Below are 19195 nucleotides of genomic sequence, written 5' to 3' on the forward strand. Positions count from 1 at the left end.
GATGCTGCCTGACCTGTTTGCCTTTACAGCACCACTCTGATCTAAACTGTGCCCTCTCATAACCTTGAAAACCTATCCCTGGCCTCACTACCCTTAACCTCCTTTACACTGAACTACAATTCAGGTTCCTATCCCACTGTTGCATTAGTTTAACCCCCCCTCCCCCCAAAGAGCATTAGCAAATATCCCCCCAGGATATTGGTACCCCTCTGGTTCAGGTGAAGACCATCCTGTTTGTAGAGGTCCCACCTTCCCCAGAAAGAGCTCCAATCATCAAGAATTCAAAACCCTCCTTCCTGCACTATCCCTGCAGCTACGTGTTCAGCTCCGTTCTCTCCATGTTCCTCGCTTCATTAACACATGGCATGGGCAAAAAATCAGAGAGACAGCTTCCACCCTAGATCCATGAATTTCTGCCTTAATCCCCACCTGTCTTCCTACCTATGTCGTTGGTGCTTATGTGGACCACGACTTGGGGCTGCTCCCCCTCCCCCTCAAGGATCCCAAAAACACGATCAGGGACATCACAAACCCTGGCACCTGGGAGGTAACACACCAATCATGAGTCTCTCTCGTTCCCACAAAACCTCTTATCTGTCCCCCTAACTACAGAGTCCCCAGTGGCTAAAGCTCTGCTCCTCTCCCCCCTTCCCCTCTGAGCAACAGGGACAGACTGCGCCAGAAACCTGTACCCCATTGCTTACCCCTGGTAAGTCCCCCCCTCCCCAAACAGTATCCAAAACAGTATGCTTGTTATTGACAGGAACCACCATAGGAGATCCCTGCACTGCCTGCCGGTTCCCTTTCCTACCATTGACGGTGACCCATCTACCTTCTTCACGTGGCTGTGGAGTAACTACCTCTCTGTAACTCCTCTAAATAACCACCTCTCCTCCCGAATGATCCAAAGTTCATCTAGCTCCAGCTCCAGTTCCCTAACATGGCTCTCAAGGAGCTGGAGTTGGGTGCACTTCCCACAAATGAAGTCAGTAGGGACACTGGAGGTGACTCTTACCTTCCACATACTGGAGGAGAACATTCAACTGCCGTAGCCTCCATTCCCACTATTGTAAATTCCCAAATACATCACTGGGAAAATAAAAGAAACACAAAAGACAACATTTGTCACCTTGCCAACCGAGACAAAAGTTGTTTTTTTGTTTAGAGGAGAAGGATGGGTGGGAGACATTACCCGAGTTGTGCTCTCCAACTGCCTGCAGGAACTGAAAAACACCAGACTTAAAAGTAAGTAATTTATACTGTAGCCCTTCCTGAAGAAGGGCATATGCCCGAAACGTCGATTCTCCTGCTCCTCGGATGCTGCCTGGCTTGCTGTGTTTTTCCAGCACCACATTTTTCAACATTTATACTGTATACCCGTGTATCCTGACTGATGTGGGATGCATGTGGCTGGGTGCACTGAGATGTTGGTGCCAGTTTCCACGTAACAATTTAATTTGGAAAGTTGGAAAAGGGATCCGAACAGAACAGTTTGGAATAGCTGTACATGTACAAAGTAAAAATAAAAAGTGCTGGAAATACTTAGCAAGTCTAACTGCATCTTTGGAAAGAGAAAAAAGAGTTAACATTTCAATTTGGATATGACACTTCAAAAATGTCAAACATACTACAGACATCCCATGGAAGAACAAATATTTTTCATTTGTTCCTGAGTTGTAGGTATGCTAGCATTTATTGTTTAACCCTAATCACCTTGAGAATCTGCATTGTTATATCCATACCAAGTAAAACTTCTTCATCAGGCTTATCTGATCTGCTAAAGAGTCAGCTTGGTTCAGTTATTACTGCTCTTGCTGCTCAGTCAGAAGGTTGTAGCTTGAGCACTCATAACACAAATTAAACTGACACTTCACAGCAATACTGAGACAGTGCTACATTATCAGATGTGTTACATTTGAATGAAATATTAAACAGAGGCTGTTTTTATGTTAGGAATAATCTGCGGTATTTCCACAGATGACGACTGCTGGCAATTTGCGGTAATTGCGACCTCTAGTAGTATGTGGTACCAGGTAAAGGCTGTTTGAGATCATTTACTTCCACCAATCTTGTCTTTGCCTTGTTTTGATTCTACCTACTGATTATTGGTAGTGGTTGCACCACTATAGCCACTGTTCTTAGACAAAAAGAAGATTTACAGTACGATAACAATAAGTCCAACTACACTTGATCAGGCATTGTTACTAGGATCTTAGGAAGCTACTACAGATCCAGCTGCTCCCTCTGAAAGCTAAAGCAGACTTTCTTTGTCCACTGACAGACTGTGTATGGCATCAGTAGGATAATGAAACCAATATAACACAAATATTAATGCCTTTGGAAACATTACCTTATATAATAAAACATTCAGTATTGCAAGACAACATTTGAAGAAGAATGGGGAATGTTTTTGCCATGCTTTCTAGCAACTAACACAACCAAAGACAGATAGACTCATCATTGATGTTTGTGGGCCTTGCTGTATACAAGATCGTGTTACAATTGCATTGCATTCCAAAAATAACCTTTCTTAAGTCTTTTCAGATCCCTCAGAACATGCCATAATACTATATAAGTCAAAGTCTTTCTAAAATACATAGATTTCTTTTGGCAAGTTAATAGCCATACTGACACTGCAAAGGACTGAAAGTTCATGTGATAACTGAGAATTTAATGTTCTCATCTTTCTAGAAAGAAATCACACTAGTTCACAGCTGTTCTTCAAGATGGTCTACTGCATCTCAGAAAGAAACTGGCTCCAACCAACATGATTATAAAATTGCAATTCTTGCCAACTGATCACAGAACTCAACTGTGTTGATGGCAACTTTAGAGATATCTCTGTTCCCAAACAAAACTACACTTTGAGCCAAAGAGCAAAGTACAAATGTAAGGAACAGTTGGGAATCCCAAATGATAAAAAATTGACATACCACTCACTTTCTGCAGAATTGCAAGTACTGTCAGCTGATCACAAAGTGGTATAGATGTGACTGGAGAAGTCTGTAGGTGAGCCAAAGGACAAAGCATGATGGTTGGAAATCTGGAAAAAAACATCAAAATGAACACAATAATGTTTTCTTTTGGTTGGAGAATACAGACCAATGTGGTGTGGTAAGTGAATTATAAAACATCTGATGGTGACTTACTGTGAATTTTAAGTTATTTATTTCATTAAAATGGAATACCATACTGTGTTCAGAACAATCACATCAACAGGAAAGAGAATGTAGGCTTGTATGAGATAGTAACAGAAGATGAAAACACAGAATATGAAACAGCAGTGTGGACTTGAAGGGAAAAGATGGAAATAAAATGCCAAATAAAACAACTCTAAGGTGAAAACACTAAAAGGAATAGTGAATGTGTTGCAAGAAATGTCAGCACAGGACAAACAAATATTGAATCATGAACAGATTTGGGGTAAGCTCTTTGAATACTGTACCTAAATTACAGAGGATATTCTATTGTCATCAATGCATCAAAGTATTTTTTTCTTTTGTGCATTCAGTACTTATCAAGTTTTTTTCCACTGTTACGATCCTGTTAGGGACTATTAACATTTAAAGAGAAATTCAAGCACTTTGTTATAGCCAGACAGACTATTCCACAAGATTGAACATTTCTAAACAAAAGCAAGCTTCATTATATGTAAGAGATTTAAACATCTTAACTTAGCAATATGACTTATAGCTATTTAGGTCATGCACTTAAATTTATTTATTATTTCCTCTAGCAGCTCAGTTGGAACCACACAAAGGTGTGCCATATTGCTATGGAAACCATTTTAATTCTCCTCGGTTTAAGCTGTTCACAAAACTAAGACTTTGATGTACTACCTCTTGGCTGTGGATACCTCAGTCCCTTGATCTGATTGTCTTCTCAATACTTTTGTGACAATTTGCTTTCTTTTGCCAAGAGATTATTTTCAACCACTGTAGGCCTTTCATTACTAGGCGGTCTTCCACCTTCTTACGCAGATTCCACACAGTGAATGATGAACTCGCTTTTTTTTCCTTCTCCACTACAGTGTAGGTTTACTAGCTGTCATTTACTTTGGTTACTTTTTCTTAATGAGCTGCAAACTGCAGAGTCATAGAGATATACAGCATGGAAACAGACCCTTTGGTCCAACTCATCCATGCCAACCAGATATCCTAACCTAATCTAGTTCCATTTATCAGCATTTGGCCCATTTCCCTCCAAACCCTTCCGATTCGTATACCCTTCCAGATGCCTTTTAAATGTTGCTAATTGTATCAGCCATAACCATTTCCTCTGGCAGCTCAGTAGAATGCAAAAGATTATTTCAGTGGCAGAGAATCTATAACAGAATGATGTGATGCTGAAGACATTTTTCAGTAGGTTAATACATAAAAATAAAACTTCAAAATTTTCAACTCAGGCTCAGCTATTGAGTGAGCCCAGCTATTGAGCTCAACAGACTGGTTCCAGGGATGGCAGGACTGACATATGAAGATAATTGCATCGAATGAGATCGTATTCACTGGAACTTAGAAGAATGACGGAGGATCTCATAGAAACATATAAAATCCTGATGGGACTGGACAGACTAGATGTGGGAACAATGTTCCCAATGTTGGGTAAGTCCAGTACTAGGACTGTGGAAGAAATTTGACCAGATTTGACACAAAATGTCTGTGGAAGCCATTTTGTCACAAAGCAATCTTTGCAGTAAGATGCAGACTACTAACCCTACTTTTAGAGCTGAAACTGAGGAATTTGTTTTGATCACATGACCTTGCAGCTGCAAACTGTCTTAGTTCCTCTGGCCCCTTAGACACAGTTCTGCTTCATAGATGATGTATTGTTCATTACGCCCTCTTATCGGTTTCTGTTTCTGTCTTGCTAAACTTGCAGGATAAGATAACACTCATTTTTGTAGACTTTAAGAAATGTAGGTCAGGACAATGTATGTAGCAGCTGTATGAGCTGACCATTTACCTTACGACTGCCCCAGGTTGCATAGTTAATGGGCAGTAGGTTTGTGTTGTACTACGTAACTTGTAACATTCTGTACTTCATTGGAATTACATTGGACTTCTCTGAACGAAGACGTACTTCCCCATGGCCATGATTAAAAGCTAATTAATTGCTCAAGGTCTCGACTCCTGACTATTTTGTTTTAAACAATCCGGCATAAGATTTATTCCCTAACAGGGGCACAGTCTATGATTAAAGGGTGAGCCATTTAGGACTGAGATGAGGAAGAATTTCTTCACTCAGAAAGATGTGAAGCTATGGAGTTCTCTATCACAGAAAGCTGTTGGACCAGGTCATTAGGTATATTCAAGAGGGAGCTGGACATGGCCCTTGCAGCTAAAGGGATGGAGAGAAGGCAGGAGTGGAATACTGGCATTGCATGGCCAGTCATGATCATATTGAATGGTGGTGTAGGCTCGAAGGGCCAGATGGCCTAGTTTCTATGTTTCTATCCCATCATCAAGCTGCAACCAACTTTCTCAGTAATCATCCAGATTAATGGAAATCCGAGAACCTCTCTGAACTCCACACATCTCCATGACAACATAGCATGCTCTAGAATGTCCTCGAATAGACCTTTAAGTAAGTGATCTTCCCTTCATTATAAGATCAAAATTGGAGATGTTCTAGCTGACCATTGCACAATGTTCAGCACCATACATGACTCCTCAGATACTGAAGCAATCTGTTTTTACATGCAGCAAGATCTAGGTTTGGGCTGATAAATTGGCAAGAAATACTCATGCCACACAAATGGCAGGCACTGACCATCTGAAACAGAGAACATTGAATCATCTCCCCTTGACAGTCAATGAAATTTATATCATTATCAACATTCTGGGGGTTACCATTGATGAGAAACTGAACAGGACCGGCCATTTAAACGAAAACCACAAGAACTGCAAATCCTGTAAATCAGAAGCAAAAATAGGAATTGCAGGAAAAGCTCAGCAGGTCTGGCAGCATCTTTGGACAGAAATCAAAGTTATTGTTTCATGTTGAGTGATCTTTCCTCAGAACTTCTGTGCCAGACCTGCTAAGCTTTTCCAGCAATTCCTATTTTTGTCTCAACTATTTAAATACTGTGGCTGAAAGAGCAGATCAGAGGCTGGTAATTCTGTAGTGAGTAATTTATGTTCAGTCTCCCCAGAGGTAGTCCACCTTTCTAAAAGAAACAAGTCAGGAATCAAGAGGTTTGGGGATAAAGGAGTAAAATAGAGTTGAATATTATCAGATCAGCCATGAACTAATCAAAAGGCAGCGCCAACTCTGTGAGCCAAATGGCCTACTTCTGCTTGCAGATCTGATGGTCTTATGGTCCACCCACCCATCAGCTCCAACAACATTCAAGAGATTCAACACCAGCCAGGATAAAGGAGCCTGCTTGATTAACATTCCATTCATGACCTTAAACATTCATTCTCTCCACCACTAGTACATAATTGTAGCTGCATGCTACATCATTCTTTTTATTATTAATTCATTGGGTATTGGTGTTGCTGTCTCGGCCAATATTTATTGCCCATCCCTAGTTGCCCTTGAAAGATGCACTGCAGTATGGCCGTCAATGTTCTTTCGATACAGATGGATTTGGACAAGATGGATTGCAGCAATTCAGGAAGTCTGTTTACCAACACCTTTTCAAAGATAATTAGGGATGAGTAACAAATGGCTAGACCTGCCATTGAGACAACCAAAATGGGTTCTGTTTTATTCTGGCAAGACCAAAATCACATTGGGTGACTGCTTTACAGAACACCACTACAAGTATGATGTTGTGCATTTTTGCAACTTGGATATCCATACTTCTGGTCTCCTGCAATTTTCCAAGGCAAGCTTGAAGATTGGCAACTTTTCCATTCATTAGGCACTTTAAAGCATTCTGGATTCAACACTGAGTTCAACAATTGTAAACCGTAATCCGTGCGCCTGTTTTGACTTTTTTATGCTGGCTTTGGTTTTCTTTGCTTGTTTTTTTCAATGCTTTCATTTCTCCTCCACACATGAACTTTTATTTCTTACCTCATGACTATTTCTTTTGGCATTGCACCACCTTTTCTCATTGAATCTCTCCTTTCTCCACTCTATAACTGATATTTCCTTTCATTCTTTTTCCCACCCTTCCCAAATTTTCTTGCTTAAAACATTAACGTTATCCAATTTCAGTCATCAGCCTGAAGTGTTAACTGCTACGGTCTCCATGGATTTTGCCTGACCTGCTGAGTATTTATAGCGCTTCCTGTTTTTCTCTCAACTTTGAAGTGTTTCATTTTCATATTAGCAGCTTATTTCATATTGAAAGTGGGGAAAAAAGTATAGAAACTTACCTGTGTAATTAGCCTGAGAAAAAAAATTGCGATCATAATCTAAGATATCTGAAATTTACATGTTTGCATATTTTGGATCGAATATTTTCGTAACTTGCACACCGCAGCTTCTTATAACTGATACATTGTTTTTGCTGAAAGAAAATTTTATTTATGTAATCAAACTGGCTTTGATGTTAATACTTACGCATATGAATTCACTGCCTAGCTGCCTGTTGTAGAATTTCACAAGTGCATCTGATTTCTTATTAGCCTAGTCTCAGCCACTCAGCTATAGTTCCAATGATGCACTTCACAAGGGCAAGCAAAAGGAGCTGACATTCCATAATTAACCACAAGCAAAGTTGTGCAATTATGTGGCAATGATCCTGTCAGCTACGTTTAAATCTTTTCTGCTTCCCAACAGGTCTAGGATCAATTGCTGAGATCCTGCATCTGACAACTGCATCGTTTTAGTTTTCAACTGGACTTTGTCAGCTACATTATAACCATGCACCAAAATCGTGCAAGTTGCGTTCATTCCCAGGTCATGCGGAATCAAGATCCAAACTACCGAAGAGTGATCAAAAGAGAAAGAGAAGCACTTGAACACAGAGGAAAAGGAATTGTGAGGTAAGTATTTGCAATTTTGAGAACTCCATTAACTAGAAAATAAGTTTTGAAAAACTCTACAAATGCCAGGTTGTAAACCAACTAATTTAATCTCAGACGTATCTGCACCATTCTTTGTTTTTCTATTTCAGTTATAATCAACAGCAAATTCCATCATTGTTCTTTCAATCTTCTGTGAACTGGGAGCACTTAAATGTTAAACTTTTTGAAATTTTGCCATGTTTACATTTTATTATAATTTGATTTTTCTATATTTTTTAGCCAATAACACAACACCCAAAATGTGAATGAATTCTATTGCTGACTCTTCCCAGTTCAAGAAAATGCAATGATGTGCCAAGTGTAGCAGTTTTTTAAAACTGGAAATGCTGTTCCACAAATCTGAATTACAATTCTGTGCTGCTGAACATTTTTGTATGTTGTTTTATGATATTATATGTGTAGTAAACTATATTTTGATCTGAAAATGATTTATAATTAACATTTACCTTGTAATGTATGAGTAGAATTAGGGAATGGTATGAAGTTAACAAAACCCCATGTACATTTTTAAGATAATATTTCATTCTGCAAAGCAGATTAAGTCTCAGAATTAATACTTGGTTCAATTCTAATTACTTTACGTCGAATTTTATCAACCTGACAGTATTTAATGTGTTCATGTTGACAATCTTTGTGACTGTCATTCTTTTTAATGAGAAGGCACATGACATGTGAAAATGTGTTCTACAATCATAGAATTTTGATCAAAATAATTCAAAACTCTTGAATTATGCTTATGTAAGTGAAAGTGATAGATTAAAATAGATGTTAATAAGTCAAATAGTGACACTTTTCTAATTAACATGGCTTGCTAAATACACTTAATGTAAGTGTATTTAAGTTCGTTCATCACGTGTAATGTGAAAACTAAAGGAAATGTACTTTGTAAACAGTGCTTCAAATAAAAATTCTTCTAAGGGCTTACTTTATAATAACTTGCAAAATGAGAATGATGTTTTCTTGAAGACTTGATGGCCAATTTGTTTTAATATCTGATTAAAATCTTGTCTACAATACATTCTCTTCTCACAAACTATTGGAAAGTACTGGTCAAATAATTAAGTAATGCAATTGTAGCAATGTGAGTAGTTTTATTTTGTAGCTAAGTTAATAGATAATTGAAAACTTTTTCTTCAATTTAAAAGTGTATGGTAAGAAATCTTCATTTGTCCAATCTGTATTGCTAAATACATGTTTCAACACCACTAATAATGTTTATTCCTGTAATTTGTCACTATCTTCCTTGTGGCTGTCATACCTCCTTTACACGGTAAACAGTTTCCTGAAAGACCTACCTCAACCAGTGGTGATGGTGCCAACATTTTCCTCTTGACACAGATCAATTGAATCCTAAACTCTGAGGATGGCATGGTGTCTCAGTGATTAGCACTGCAGCCTCTTGGCGCCCGCGACCTGGGTTCAATTCCAACCTTGGGCGAGTGTCTGTGTGGAGTTTGCACATTCTCCTTGTGTCTGTGTGAGTTTCCTCCCACAATCCAAAGATGTGCAAGTCAGGTGAATTGGTCATGCTAAATTGCCCATGGTGTTTGGGGATGTGTATATTAGGTGCATTAGTCAGGGGTAAATACAGGGTAGGGGAATGGGTCTGAGTGAGTTACTCTTCGGAAGATCGGTGTGGACTTGTTGGGCCAAACGGCCTGTTTCCACACTGTAGGGATTCTAAACTACTCCAGACAATTGCCCTGCTAACAGTTCGATAATCTTGGCCATTAATAAAAATCAATTTTAAATGACCATAACTGGGCCCTGAGGCTCTGGGGGCGTGCTCTGCTTGGGTGGGGGTGGTAACTGGAGAGGAGGGTGAGTGGAATCAATTATATTAAGGTTCGTGCTGGGGCCTCAATGCTCAGGTTGGGGTTTGGGAGTCCAGGTCAGATGTAGCCCTGGGCCTTGTGATTTTGTCACTGGTGCTAATCGTGATTATACTTAATTTCAGTTTTGCTGAATGAGTCTGGTGCTGTGTAAGACAGTGTTTCAGAAAGAGCTAATGCTAAAGTTGCATGAAATTCCATCCAATCTTATAATATTACAGGGTCTTTGGGTAGAATTGGGCAAGGAGATAAACATGACATCTCTGGTTCCTAACAGTTTTAAGTAATTCTGCCTAACTAGTCAATGTAACTTGTACCTATTGCTATTATATAATAAACTGTAACCTCTTATGTCTCATCTTGTAAAGACCCACCATTGGTCTATTGACTAATACTAATAACTAAACATTATGTTGCACCTTTAATGGGTTGAAATATCACAAAATTGTTATGACTGTGAGGACATATTAGGGCAGATGAATGCTGGGTTTAAGTAGTACATTATAGGAGTAAGAACAGTAAAGAGAATGAGAGAATTCAAGATTTTAGAGACTTATCAACTGAAAGTATGACCACTAAAATTGGAGATGCTGAAGAGACCAGAATTTGGAGAGCCATATCTTGAGGGTGGTGGAGGGAATGACAGAGATAGGGTCTGTGAAGCTATGGAGGCATTTGACTTCAAGGATGAGATTTTTTTTATGATCATAGCATTGTCTAATTTAGAAACAATGTAGGTCAGCATTCATAGGTGTGATAGATAAATGGAAATTGGTGAGAGCAAGGACTGATATATGACTCCTTGCATACAGAGGGTGAAAGGTTAGAGGCCTGTCGGAATTTAATTGTAACAACCAAGTGTAAAAGTAACAAAAGGCATGCATAAAATTTTAGCAGCAGAGAAGCTGAGGCAGGAATGAAGTCAGGCAATATTACATAAGTGCAAATGGCAGTTCTAGATGTGTAAATATGAGGCCAAGAATTCATCTTGAGATCAAATATGACACCAAGGTTGCAAGCTGTCTGATTGAGCCTTTAATAGTTGCTAGGAAATGGAGTTTGCAGCATGGAATAGACACAATGGCATTGATTTCCTAATGTTTACTTTGAAGCATCTTCTGCTCATCTAATACTGGATAGTCTAATAGATACTGTGGGTGGGTGGTACCAAAAGCCAGTGGTGGGAGTCAACTGCAGTAGTCAGTGTACACACAAAACCAGACACTGTTTTAAGGTCATGTCACTGAGGAGCAACATGTAGATGAGAAATGTGAGGAAGCTAAAAATAAACCTTGTAGTGCACAGCATTCAATGGTGCGCAAGTGAAAAAAGAAGCCCAGAACAACAAATGCTGGAGATCATATTGGGTCAGGCAGCATCCATGAGGAGAGAGCAAGCTAACATTTTAAGTATCATTGACTTCATCAGAGCTGAAGAGGGAGGAGGACGATGGTACATAGGGAGCTCCCTAGGAAATGTAGTTCTAAAAAGGCTAAATTTTTCTCACTGTAATAAATGATCAGTTGAATCTCCTTAACCTTGAAAGAGAAATCTTTACCAGACCACTGGGAAAGGTAATTGAAATTCCAAAAAAAATTGGCCTTGCACTGTATTTTGAAAGTGGCAAAGGTATTTTAGTAATTGCTTGATTAAATGTATAAAATTCATTATCTCATCTGAATATAATCAAACTAACATGTCTCCCCAAAGCCTGTCCACCTTCTAAAAAGCACAAGTCAGGAGAGTGATGGAATATTCCCCACTTGCCTGGATGTGTGCAGCTCCAAGAACACTCAAGAAGCTTGACACCATCCAGGACAAAGCAGCCTGCTTGACTGGCACCGAATTCACAAGAATCCACTCACTCCACCACATACGCTCAGCAGAACAGCGTGGACGATCTGCAAGCTGCACTTCAGAATTTCATCGAAGATCCATACACAGCACTTCCAAACCCATGACCACTTCCATCTGGAAGGACAAGAGCAACCAATATATGAGAACACTGCCACCTACAAGTTCCCCTCCAAGCCACTTACCATCCTGATATATTACTGTTCCTTCACCGTCACTGGGTTAAAATCCTGGAATCCATTACCTAACAGCATTGTGGGTCTACCTACAGCACATGGTCTGCATGGTTTAAGAAAGCAGTTCGCCACCACCTTCTCAAGGGCAACCAGGGATGGACATTAAATATTGGCCAGCCAGTAATGCTCACATTCCCCAAGAGAATAAAAGAAGTGATTGTCGACAAAATGGGGTAATTATGTAAAGGGATCAACTTCTAACGAACAAAGGGGAGAGTTTTCTAAAGTAGTTGAAAAGAATGAATGCTGTATGTTTGGAATGTTGGGTGGCTTACATGATTCCTCTAATCATTTCTCTCTTGCTGTTTGCTGCAGGTGGCACAGAGCTGTATCTACCAATCTAGTCAAGCCTATAATATATATTCCTGAAGATGAAATGTCCAGACAAAGTGGCTCTGAATGTAGAGAATCAAAGAAAAAAAGCCTTATAAATAAAATGCGAAAAACAGTAGGGAGATTTATAGCACATCCTTACCAAAGCAAGCAGTTAAAGAATGTTGACAAAAGAATTGGAAGAGATTGTGCTAGAAGTCCTTTGAGAACTAGAAGCTTCCCACAATTTCCAGTAAAATGCGATCATGTTCTAAGAACAAGCAAGATGCCTGACTCACCACTGGAGTTCTTGGAAAAATCAGCATCAAACCATGTACAGTGTAATGATTCACACTTATACAGATCTAAAGACGCCAAAACATCCAAGGGACAAGCCAAGCAATTGGCAAATATTGATGAAACAAAGATACTGTCAACATTGAAATCACAACCGCAGAAAACTGGTTTGTATATGTCGCAGATAACTTGCATGTTATTTATAAACTTGAGGCCATTTTCCATTAAAAAGATAGTCTGTTTAATTCATAACAGAAAGGTTGGATGTTCACATATCAGTTAACTGTTGTGTGTGGCTAAGTCTGGTCAGAGTAGGAATTATTCAGCTGATTCACATGAAGTCTTGGTTCCTAGGCTGAATTGTATCTCCAGGCAGAGGATTATAATGATGGAAGAATACTGACAAAGGTTACGGAAAATATTGAAAATGAAAACTGTTAATCTTCTTGTTTGTGACCAGAAAATTGCAGAATTAAAAGAAATTGTTTGAAAGGTTGTAAGTAAGACCTCACTTTGCAATTTATTAAGCTAAGTAATTATATGCTGATATTTCAGCAAAGAAATTTAAAACACTTCCCTCTCAAGTTTACTTCAGTTTTGAAGATTCAATTTCGTCAGGGACCTTTGATCTCAATAGTGTCTTTAGAGATCCTTTTGATATTTTATTTCAAACTTTATACTCAAAAAGGATGCTAGATTAGGATCTGTTTTCTTTTCTTATCAGCACAAGTCTTTTTGCTTAGGGACCTAAACTGCAGGAAACCAAATTTATAATGTAGTCAATGATATGCAGTTCAGCTCTGAAACCACCAGATGACAGGCTTAGACAATTACAGAGGAACATTGATTATCCGAATGGGATGGGCAGGTACTGTATCGTTCAGATAATTGATTATTCGGTTAATTGATTTCCACTGGGGCTCAGGGTTTTCTGTGAAGTCGGCTCCCCATTCAGGAGACGAGGCAGCAGCAGACTGCGTGCGGGCCCCCGCCCCCCATGTCTGCGCCCCAACCCTGTCCGCCCCCACCCCACCTCCTGCCCACTCCCCCAACATTGTCCGCCCCCTGCCCACTCCCCCAATCCCATCCACCCAACCCCACCCTGCCGCCTGCCGCCCCCAACCCTGTCCTCCCCCACACCTATCCCTCACACTCCCTGCCCCCACACTCTACCGACTCCCCCATCCACCCAACCCCACCCCCAGCCCGCACAAAATCCCATCTGCCCCCACCCCACCTCCTGCCCACTCCCCCAACCTCATCCGCCCCCACACCCATCCCTCTCCCTCCCTGCCCCCACACCCGACCCACTCCCCCATCTGCCAAACCCCACCCCAAGCCTGCCCACAACCCCATCCGCCCCCACCCCACCTCCTGCCCACTTCCCCAACCTCATCCGCCCCCAGCCCACCTCCTGCCCACTCCCCCAACTCATCCGCCCCCACCCCACCTCCTGCCGACTCCCCCAACCTCATCCGCCACCCACTCCACCTCCTGCCCACTCCCCCAACCTCATCCGCCCCCACCCCACCTCCTGCCCACTCCCCCAACCTCATCCGCTCCCATCCCACCTCCTGCCCACTCCCTCAACCTCATCCGCCCCAACCCCACCCACCCCCAACCCGTCTGCTCCACCCCCCAACCCCACCCACCCCCAACCTGTCTGCTTCACCCCCAACCCCAGCCACCCCTAACCCATCTGCTCTACTCCCAATCCTGCCCATCCCCAAACCGTCTGCTCCACACCCAACCCCGCCCACCCCCAACCCCGCTCCAACCCAACCCCGCTCACCCCAATCCATCTGCTCCACTCCAACCCCGCCCACCCCAACCTGTCGGCTCCACCCCCAATTCTGCCCACCCCAACCCAGTCTGCTCCACCCCACCCTCGCCCACCCCAACTCCGTCTGCTCCACCCCCAACCCCGCCCACCCCAACCCGTCTGCTCCAACCCCAACCCCGCCCACACCCAACCCTGCCCACCCCCAACCCTGCTCCGCCCCAACTCAGCCCACCCCAACCCATCTGCTCCACTCCAAGCCCACCCACCCCAACCTGTCTGCTCCACCCCAACCCCCCCACCCCAATCCCGTCTACTCCACCCCCAATCCTGCCCACCCCAACTCCATGAGCTCCACCCCCAACCCCGCCCACCCCAACCTGTCTGCTCCACCACCAACCCCTCCCACCCCAACCCATCTGCTCCAGCCCCAACCCCACCCACCCCAACCCGTCTGCTCCACCCCCAACCCTATCTGATGAATGTCTTATGCCTGAAACATCGATTCTCCTGCTCCTCAGATGCTGCCTGACCTGCTGTGCTATTCCAGCACTACACTCTCAACTCTGATCTCCAGCATCTGCAGTCCTCACTTTCTCCTAGTTCTAAGATTATGTAATATATTAATTAATGTTTTGACTCTATAAAGGCAGTACTTCACATTATTGTGATTCTTTGTACTCTACAAAGTGAAGATGGTCATCATTGTTCTTCTTATGATATCCAATGTTAGCACTGAACACAATTTGGTGATGCTTTGCACATATCTTAGACAGAAAAAAGCTTTGCATATTTAGGATGGCATGGTGGCTCAGTGGTTAGCACTGCTACCTCACAGCACCATGGTCCCAGGTTTGATTCCAGCCTTGGGCAACTGTCTGTGTGGAGTTTGCAAATTCTTCCTGTGTCTGCATGGATTTCTCCCCACATTCCAAAGATATGCAGCTCAGGTAAATTGGTCATGCTAAATTGTCCATAGTTGTTAGGTGCATTAGTCAGATGGGGGTGGGTTACTCTTTGGAGGGTCAGTGTGGACTTGTTGGGCTGAAGGGCCTGTTTCTGCACTGTAGGTAATCTTTTCTAATTTAACTGTACTCTCGGAACAGCAATGCCCATTGTATCGCTGTATTTATTTGACTTCTTGTCATTTTTATTTCCAATCTAAATCAAACTGCCAGTTCAGTGCAAAGTTACTTAGAGTTCCATCAACAACACTAGGTTGAGTTTACACAAAGTCAGCAGGTTTGCTGACTTGTAGGTTCTACAAGTGGCTCAGTTAAGATTTTTACCTCAAGGTAAGCTGGATTTAAACACAGAACTCAAAAGTGAAGGGTGGTAGTGTGTTAAGACATCAGGAAACTTTTATTCTGCAGTTTAAGTGCACATATGTGCATATAATATCAAATCTTTTATCCCTCTGCCCAAGTTTAAAAGTTCTGAATGGAAATTATTCAGTTTTGTATTATTCATATACCAATAATTGAACTTCCTTCCCCAAAGTTCACTTTGAATCATTTTTAAATTTGTTTTCTTATTCACTATGGAAGTAAGGAAAATTGTGTTGAAAAAAAACATAAGGTTCCCTGTTGCCTTAGCCCTCATCTCTAGCTTCTTGCTTACCTCCCCTCATGTCTTCTCTGAGCTCATCTTGTCTCGGAGACCCACCTCCTGCTCCCTTGATGACAATTAAATTGCTGAACACTGAACTTCCCTCCTCATCTCCATGCTAATCACAAAATATTTTCTAACCAAATCCTTCAGGGAGGTTATACCAGCTCTAGAGCAGATGGGACTTGAACCCCAGATTCCTGACCCAAAGGTAGGGATGCTACCACTGCACCACAAGTGCATCCAGCATGTTAGCCCCTACTGTAAATGGGTTCACTCTCTTCAAGGACGCCAATGGCTTTGCAAATATCTCTGCATCTGATTTCCAAACTCCCTTCCCTCTCTAAAGTCTTTGAATGGATTGTCAGTTCAGGAAATACCTATCTGTTGCCGAATTCCTTGAAACTCTGTTACAATCCCTTTTATCAAAGTCTCACATAACATCCTAAATGATGTAACAATGGTAAACTTGCACTCCTCATCCTTCTCAAATTGTTTGCAGCCTTTGACTCATTTCACCACACCATCCTCCTTCAAGTGCGGTCCAGCTAAAGGTGATGATCTCACCTGTTACCATTTGTATCTTGTGCTTTTGTAGCCAGGATATTACTTGCCAATACACTGTCTTGTGGTGCAGTAACAATGTCCGTATCTCTGGCCAGAAACTTCAGATTCAAGTACCACCATTTGATGGCTGTAGAAGTTGTGTCATAACTTCTGGCATAACTATGGCCATAAATGGGTATTATCCATCTGCATATTCTTCCAATACACCAAGGAAGATAGTAAGATTGAGAGAGTTTCCTGATCAGCAAGACTATGTTAACAGTAACATAACTATGCTAAAATACTGGACATGTAATTGTATGAGCAAGAGATCCCCTAGTTCTGAGGCATGATAGAAGCCACACATGCATGCACACAGTCTCTTGAATAAACGCAACAAAATGTGTTTTTGTAGAGTTGTTAATTCCCTGAGTGTGTGATTTTCAAGAACAGGCATAAAACAGGCATTTTATAAGTTTAAATCAAAAGAAATGATAAATGCTTATATATATGCAATATTCAAAATACAATTGCAACTCCCATTCCTCATCCACACAGGATATGCACACATAAGATTACAACAGAAGGACAGGATACACTGATATTTTTAACAGTTCAAATGTCACTATTAAACTGTTTATTCAGGATGGTCTGAGTCTAAATAAAACTTACTTACATCAGAGATGCAGTGATGATTTTTCTCCCCTATCTTGCATTCATGGAGTCCCACAGTAAAGATTAAAATCGGTTGCATAGCCATGAATTCCTTGTCCACACATCATATTACCTGACACATACCAACAGATTCAAGAACAGCTTCTTTCCCACTGTTATCAGAATTCTGAATGACCTCGCATATATTAAAGTTTATTTTTCTATTCACCTTCTCTGTAGCTGTGACCCTATATTCTGCATTTTGTTCTATTTCCCTGCTGTACTTATGTAAAGTGTGATTTGCCTGTATAGCATGCAAAACAATACTTTTCACTGTATCTTGATATATGTGACAATAATAAATCAAATCAAATCAAATATGTTTTTTTTAAAGTCATGCCCTTGTGTGAGCAGTTCCCCATCAATTTGTTCCACCAAGTGCCACAGTGTGGACTTGAGCAACCATGTGTTTCTATGGAGCAATTCTCTGAAATCTTTCTTCCAACTCTTTCGATAATTTGAAAATTTGATCAAATGACCCCCAACAATTTATTGGAAATGTATATAAATCCAACATAACTTTCTTTGCAGCAACTATTCAAGTGGACGTGGATGTTTTGGAGGCAGAAACTGCAAGTATTTTTGGCAACAATCTAGTTGTGACATCACGCCGTATGTCCCGCCGCGTGTCTGTGACGAGTCTCCCCACTGACAAGCAAAAGGTTTGCATAATTAATGACATCCTGTGATAATAAGTTTAAAAGTATGCTTACATTTTCTGAAACTAAAGTACTGCTTATTTCATTTTAGGCACCCCGCTCAAGTAAAAGACAGTACTTAAAAATATTTAAAAAGAAAAATAAAAGAAAAAATGTGGAGCAAAGTAGGAGACATTCCTTTCTAACCGTAGGAAAGCTTCAAGCACAAGTAAGTACAGACGACTTCCAAACATAACTATCTCTTTGCATATCGCCAAACTACTCTGCTGACTGACAGTGAATTACATTTCTCAGAATTCCTTATGTATTTACAGGACTCAGGTTTACACAGTACACTCTGATTAAATATCTCTTGAAGTAATATCTATTTAACATTCTTTCAATTAGGTGGATGACTTAATTGAAACAGTTTCAGAAAAGTCAATGAAATTACTGGCTCAAAGGCATGCAGAACTCCAGCAGTGTGAGTATCTAGGAGATGAAATCCTACAGTCATCCAAGCAGTTCCAGCGAATTTCTAAGAAAAGTGCCCGGAAATACAAGTGGAAAAAGTGTTTTCTCTGTGGATGCTGCTGCTAAATCAGCCTTAATTCTTAAGTACACCATTTAGAAATTAATTCTTCAGTTTATAATGCAAAGAACTAAAAAGGTATGCTTTGCAGGTGAACTATTAGGATAAACTTGAAAGAGCAAAATACACTTACAGTAAATATAGTCAGATGATTATATTGGCATCAGAACTAAATTCTTTATGTTAGTATAGCATACATTAATTGAACAATCTCAACCCAAAATTGGCCCAATACAACATTAATTAGCAATCTTGTTCCAATGCCATTGATTGCCTTGCAAACAAATGCTCCATTCATGCAAATATTTGATGTATCCCAACAGGTTGATGTGTTGTATCTGGTGTGTGTATGAAGAGACATAGCATGCTTTCTGCTTTTGTGTGCTTGTTTTCTTCTTATTGTCAACTCACCTGGCTAGCAGCAATGCAAAAAGAGAGCCAAATGTGTTAAATCTCTCCATGTTAGTTAAAAATCACACAATACCAGGTTATAGTCCAACAGGTTTATTTGGAAGTACTAGCTTTCAGAGTTTTGCTCCTTCATCAGGTGATTGTTGGCCCCAACATTAATACTCTGCAACCTGGGAAAAATTTATGGAGACTCTAAACTGCTCAAATTGTAGCATCTTTCTTTCAGTCTCCCAGGTGGAGTCTAGTGGAGTGTGAAGGATTACCTGGCCTGGTTAAAGAAGTTTCCAGAAAGATGACATATTGTTCCACTAGTTTAGCTGGAGCCTTGAGGGATCCTGTTTCCATGTGTTGCCACCAGGAAACACAGCTGAGGGCTAACCACTGGAGAGG

The 19195-nt window shown here is 41.0% G+C and overlaps 1 protein-coding gene across 5 annotated transcripts in view; it reads left to right on the forward strand.

Moving 5' to 3' along the window:
- LOC122559053 (putative uncharacterized protein C3orf49) overlaps positions 1-18990 on the forward strand; it is a 115927-nt gene extending 96937 nt beyond the window's left edge. For 2 of the 5 annotated variants that reach the window (XM_087994407.1, XM_043708261.2), the window contains 5 exons: positions 7738-7943; positions 12223-12683; positions 17696-17826; positions 17915-18031; positions 18211-18990. In XM_087994407.1, the coding sequence (XP_087850533.1) occupies positions 7822-7943; positions 12223-12683; positions 17696-17826; positions 17915-18031; positions 18211-18402 (1023 nt within the window). In that variant the 5' untranslated portion in view covers positions 7738-7821 and the 3' untranslated portion in view covers positions 18403-18990. Of the gene's footprint in view, positions 1-2621; positions 3115-7737; positions 7944-11229; positions 12081-12222; positions 12684-17695; positions 17827-17914; positions 18032-18210 lie in introns of those variants that run through there. The other 3 variants (XM_043708260.2, XM_043708257.2, XM_043708262.2) reach the window with 3 other exon arrangements.
- Positions 18991-19195: the final 205 nt, after the last annotated feature.

Source organism: Chiloscyllium plagiosum, unplaced genomic scaffold (genome assembly GCF_037043375.1).
Source record: "Chiloscyllium plagiosum isolate Xiang-an unplaced genomic scaffold, Cpla_swu_hap1 HiC_scaffold_14, whole genome shotgun sequence".
Taxonomy (NCBI): domain Eukaryota; kingdom Metazoa; phylum Chordata; class Chondrichthyes; order Orectolobiformes; family Hemiscylliidae; genus Chiloscyllium; species Chiloscyllium plagiosum.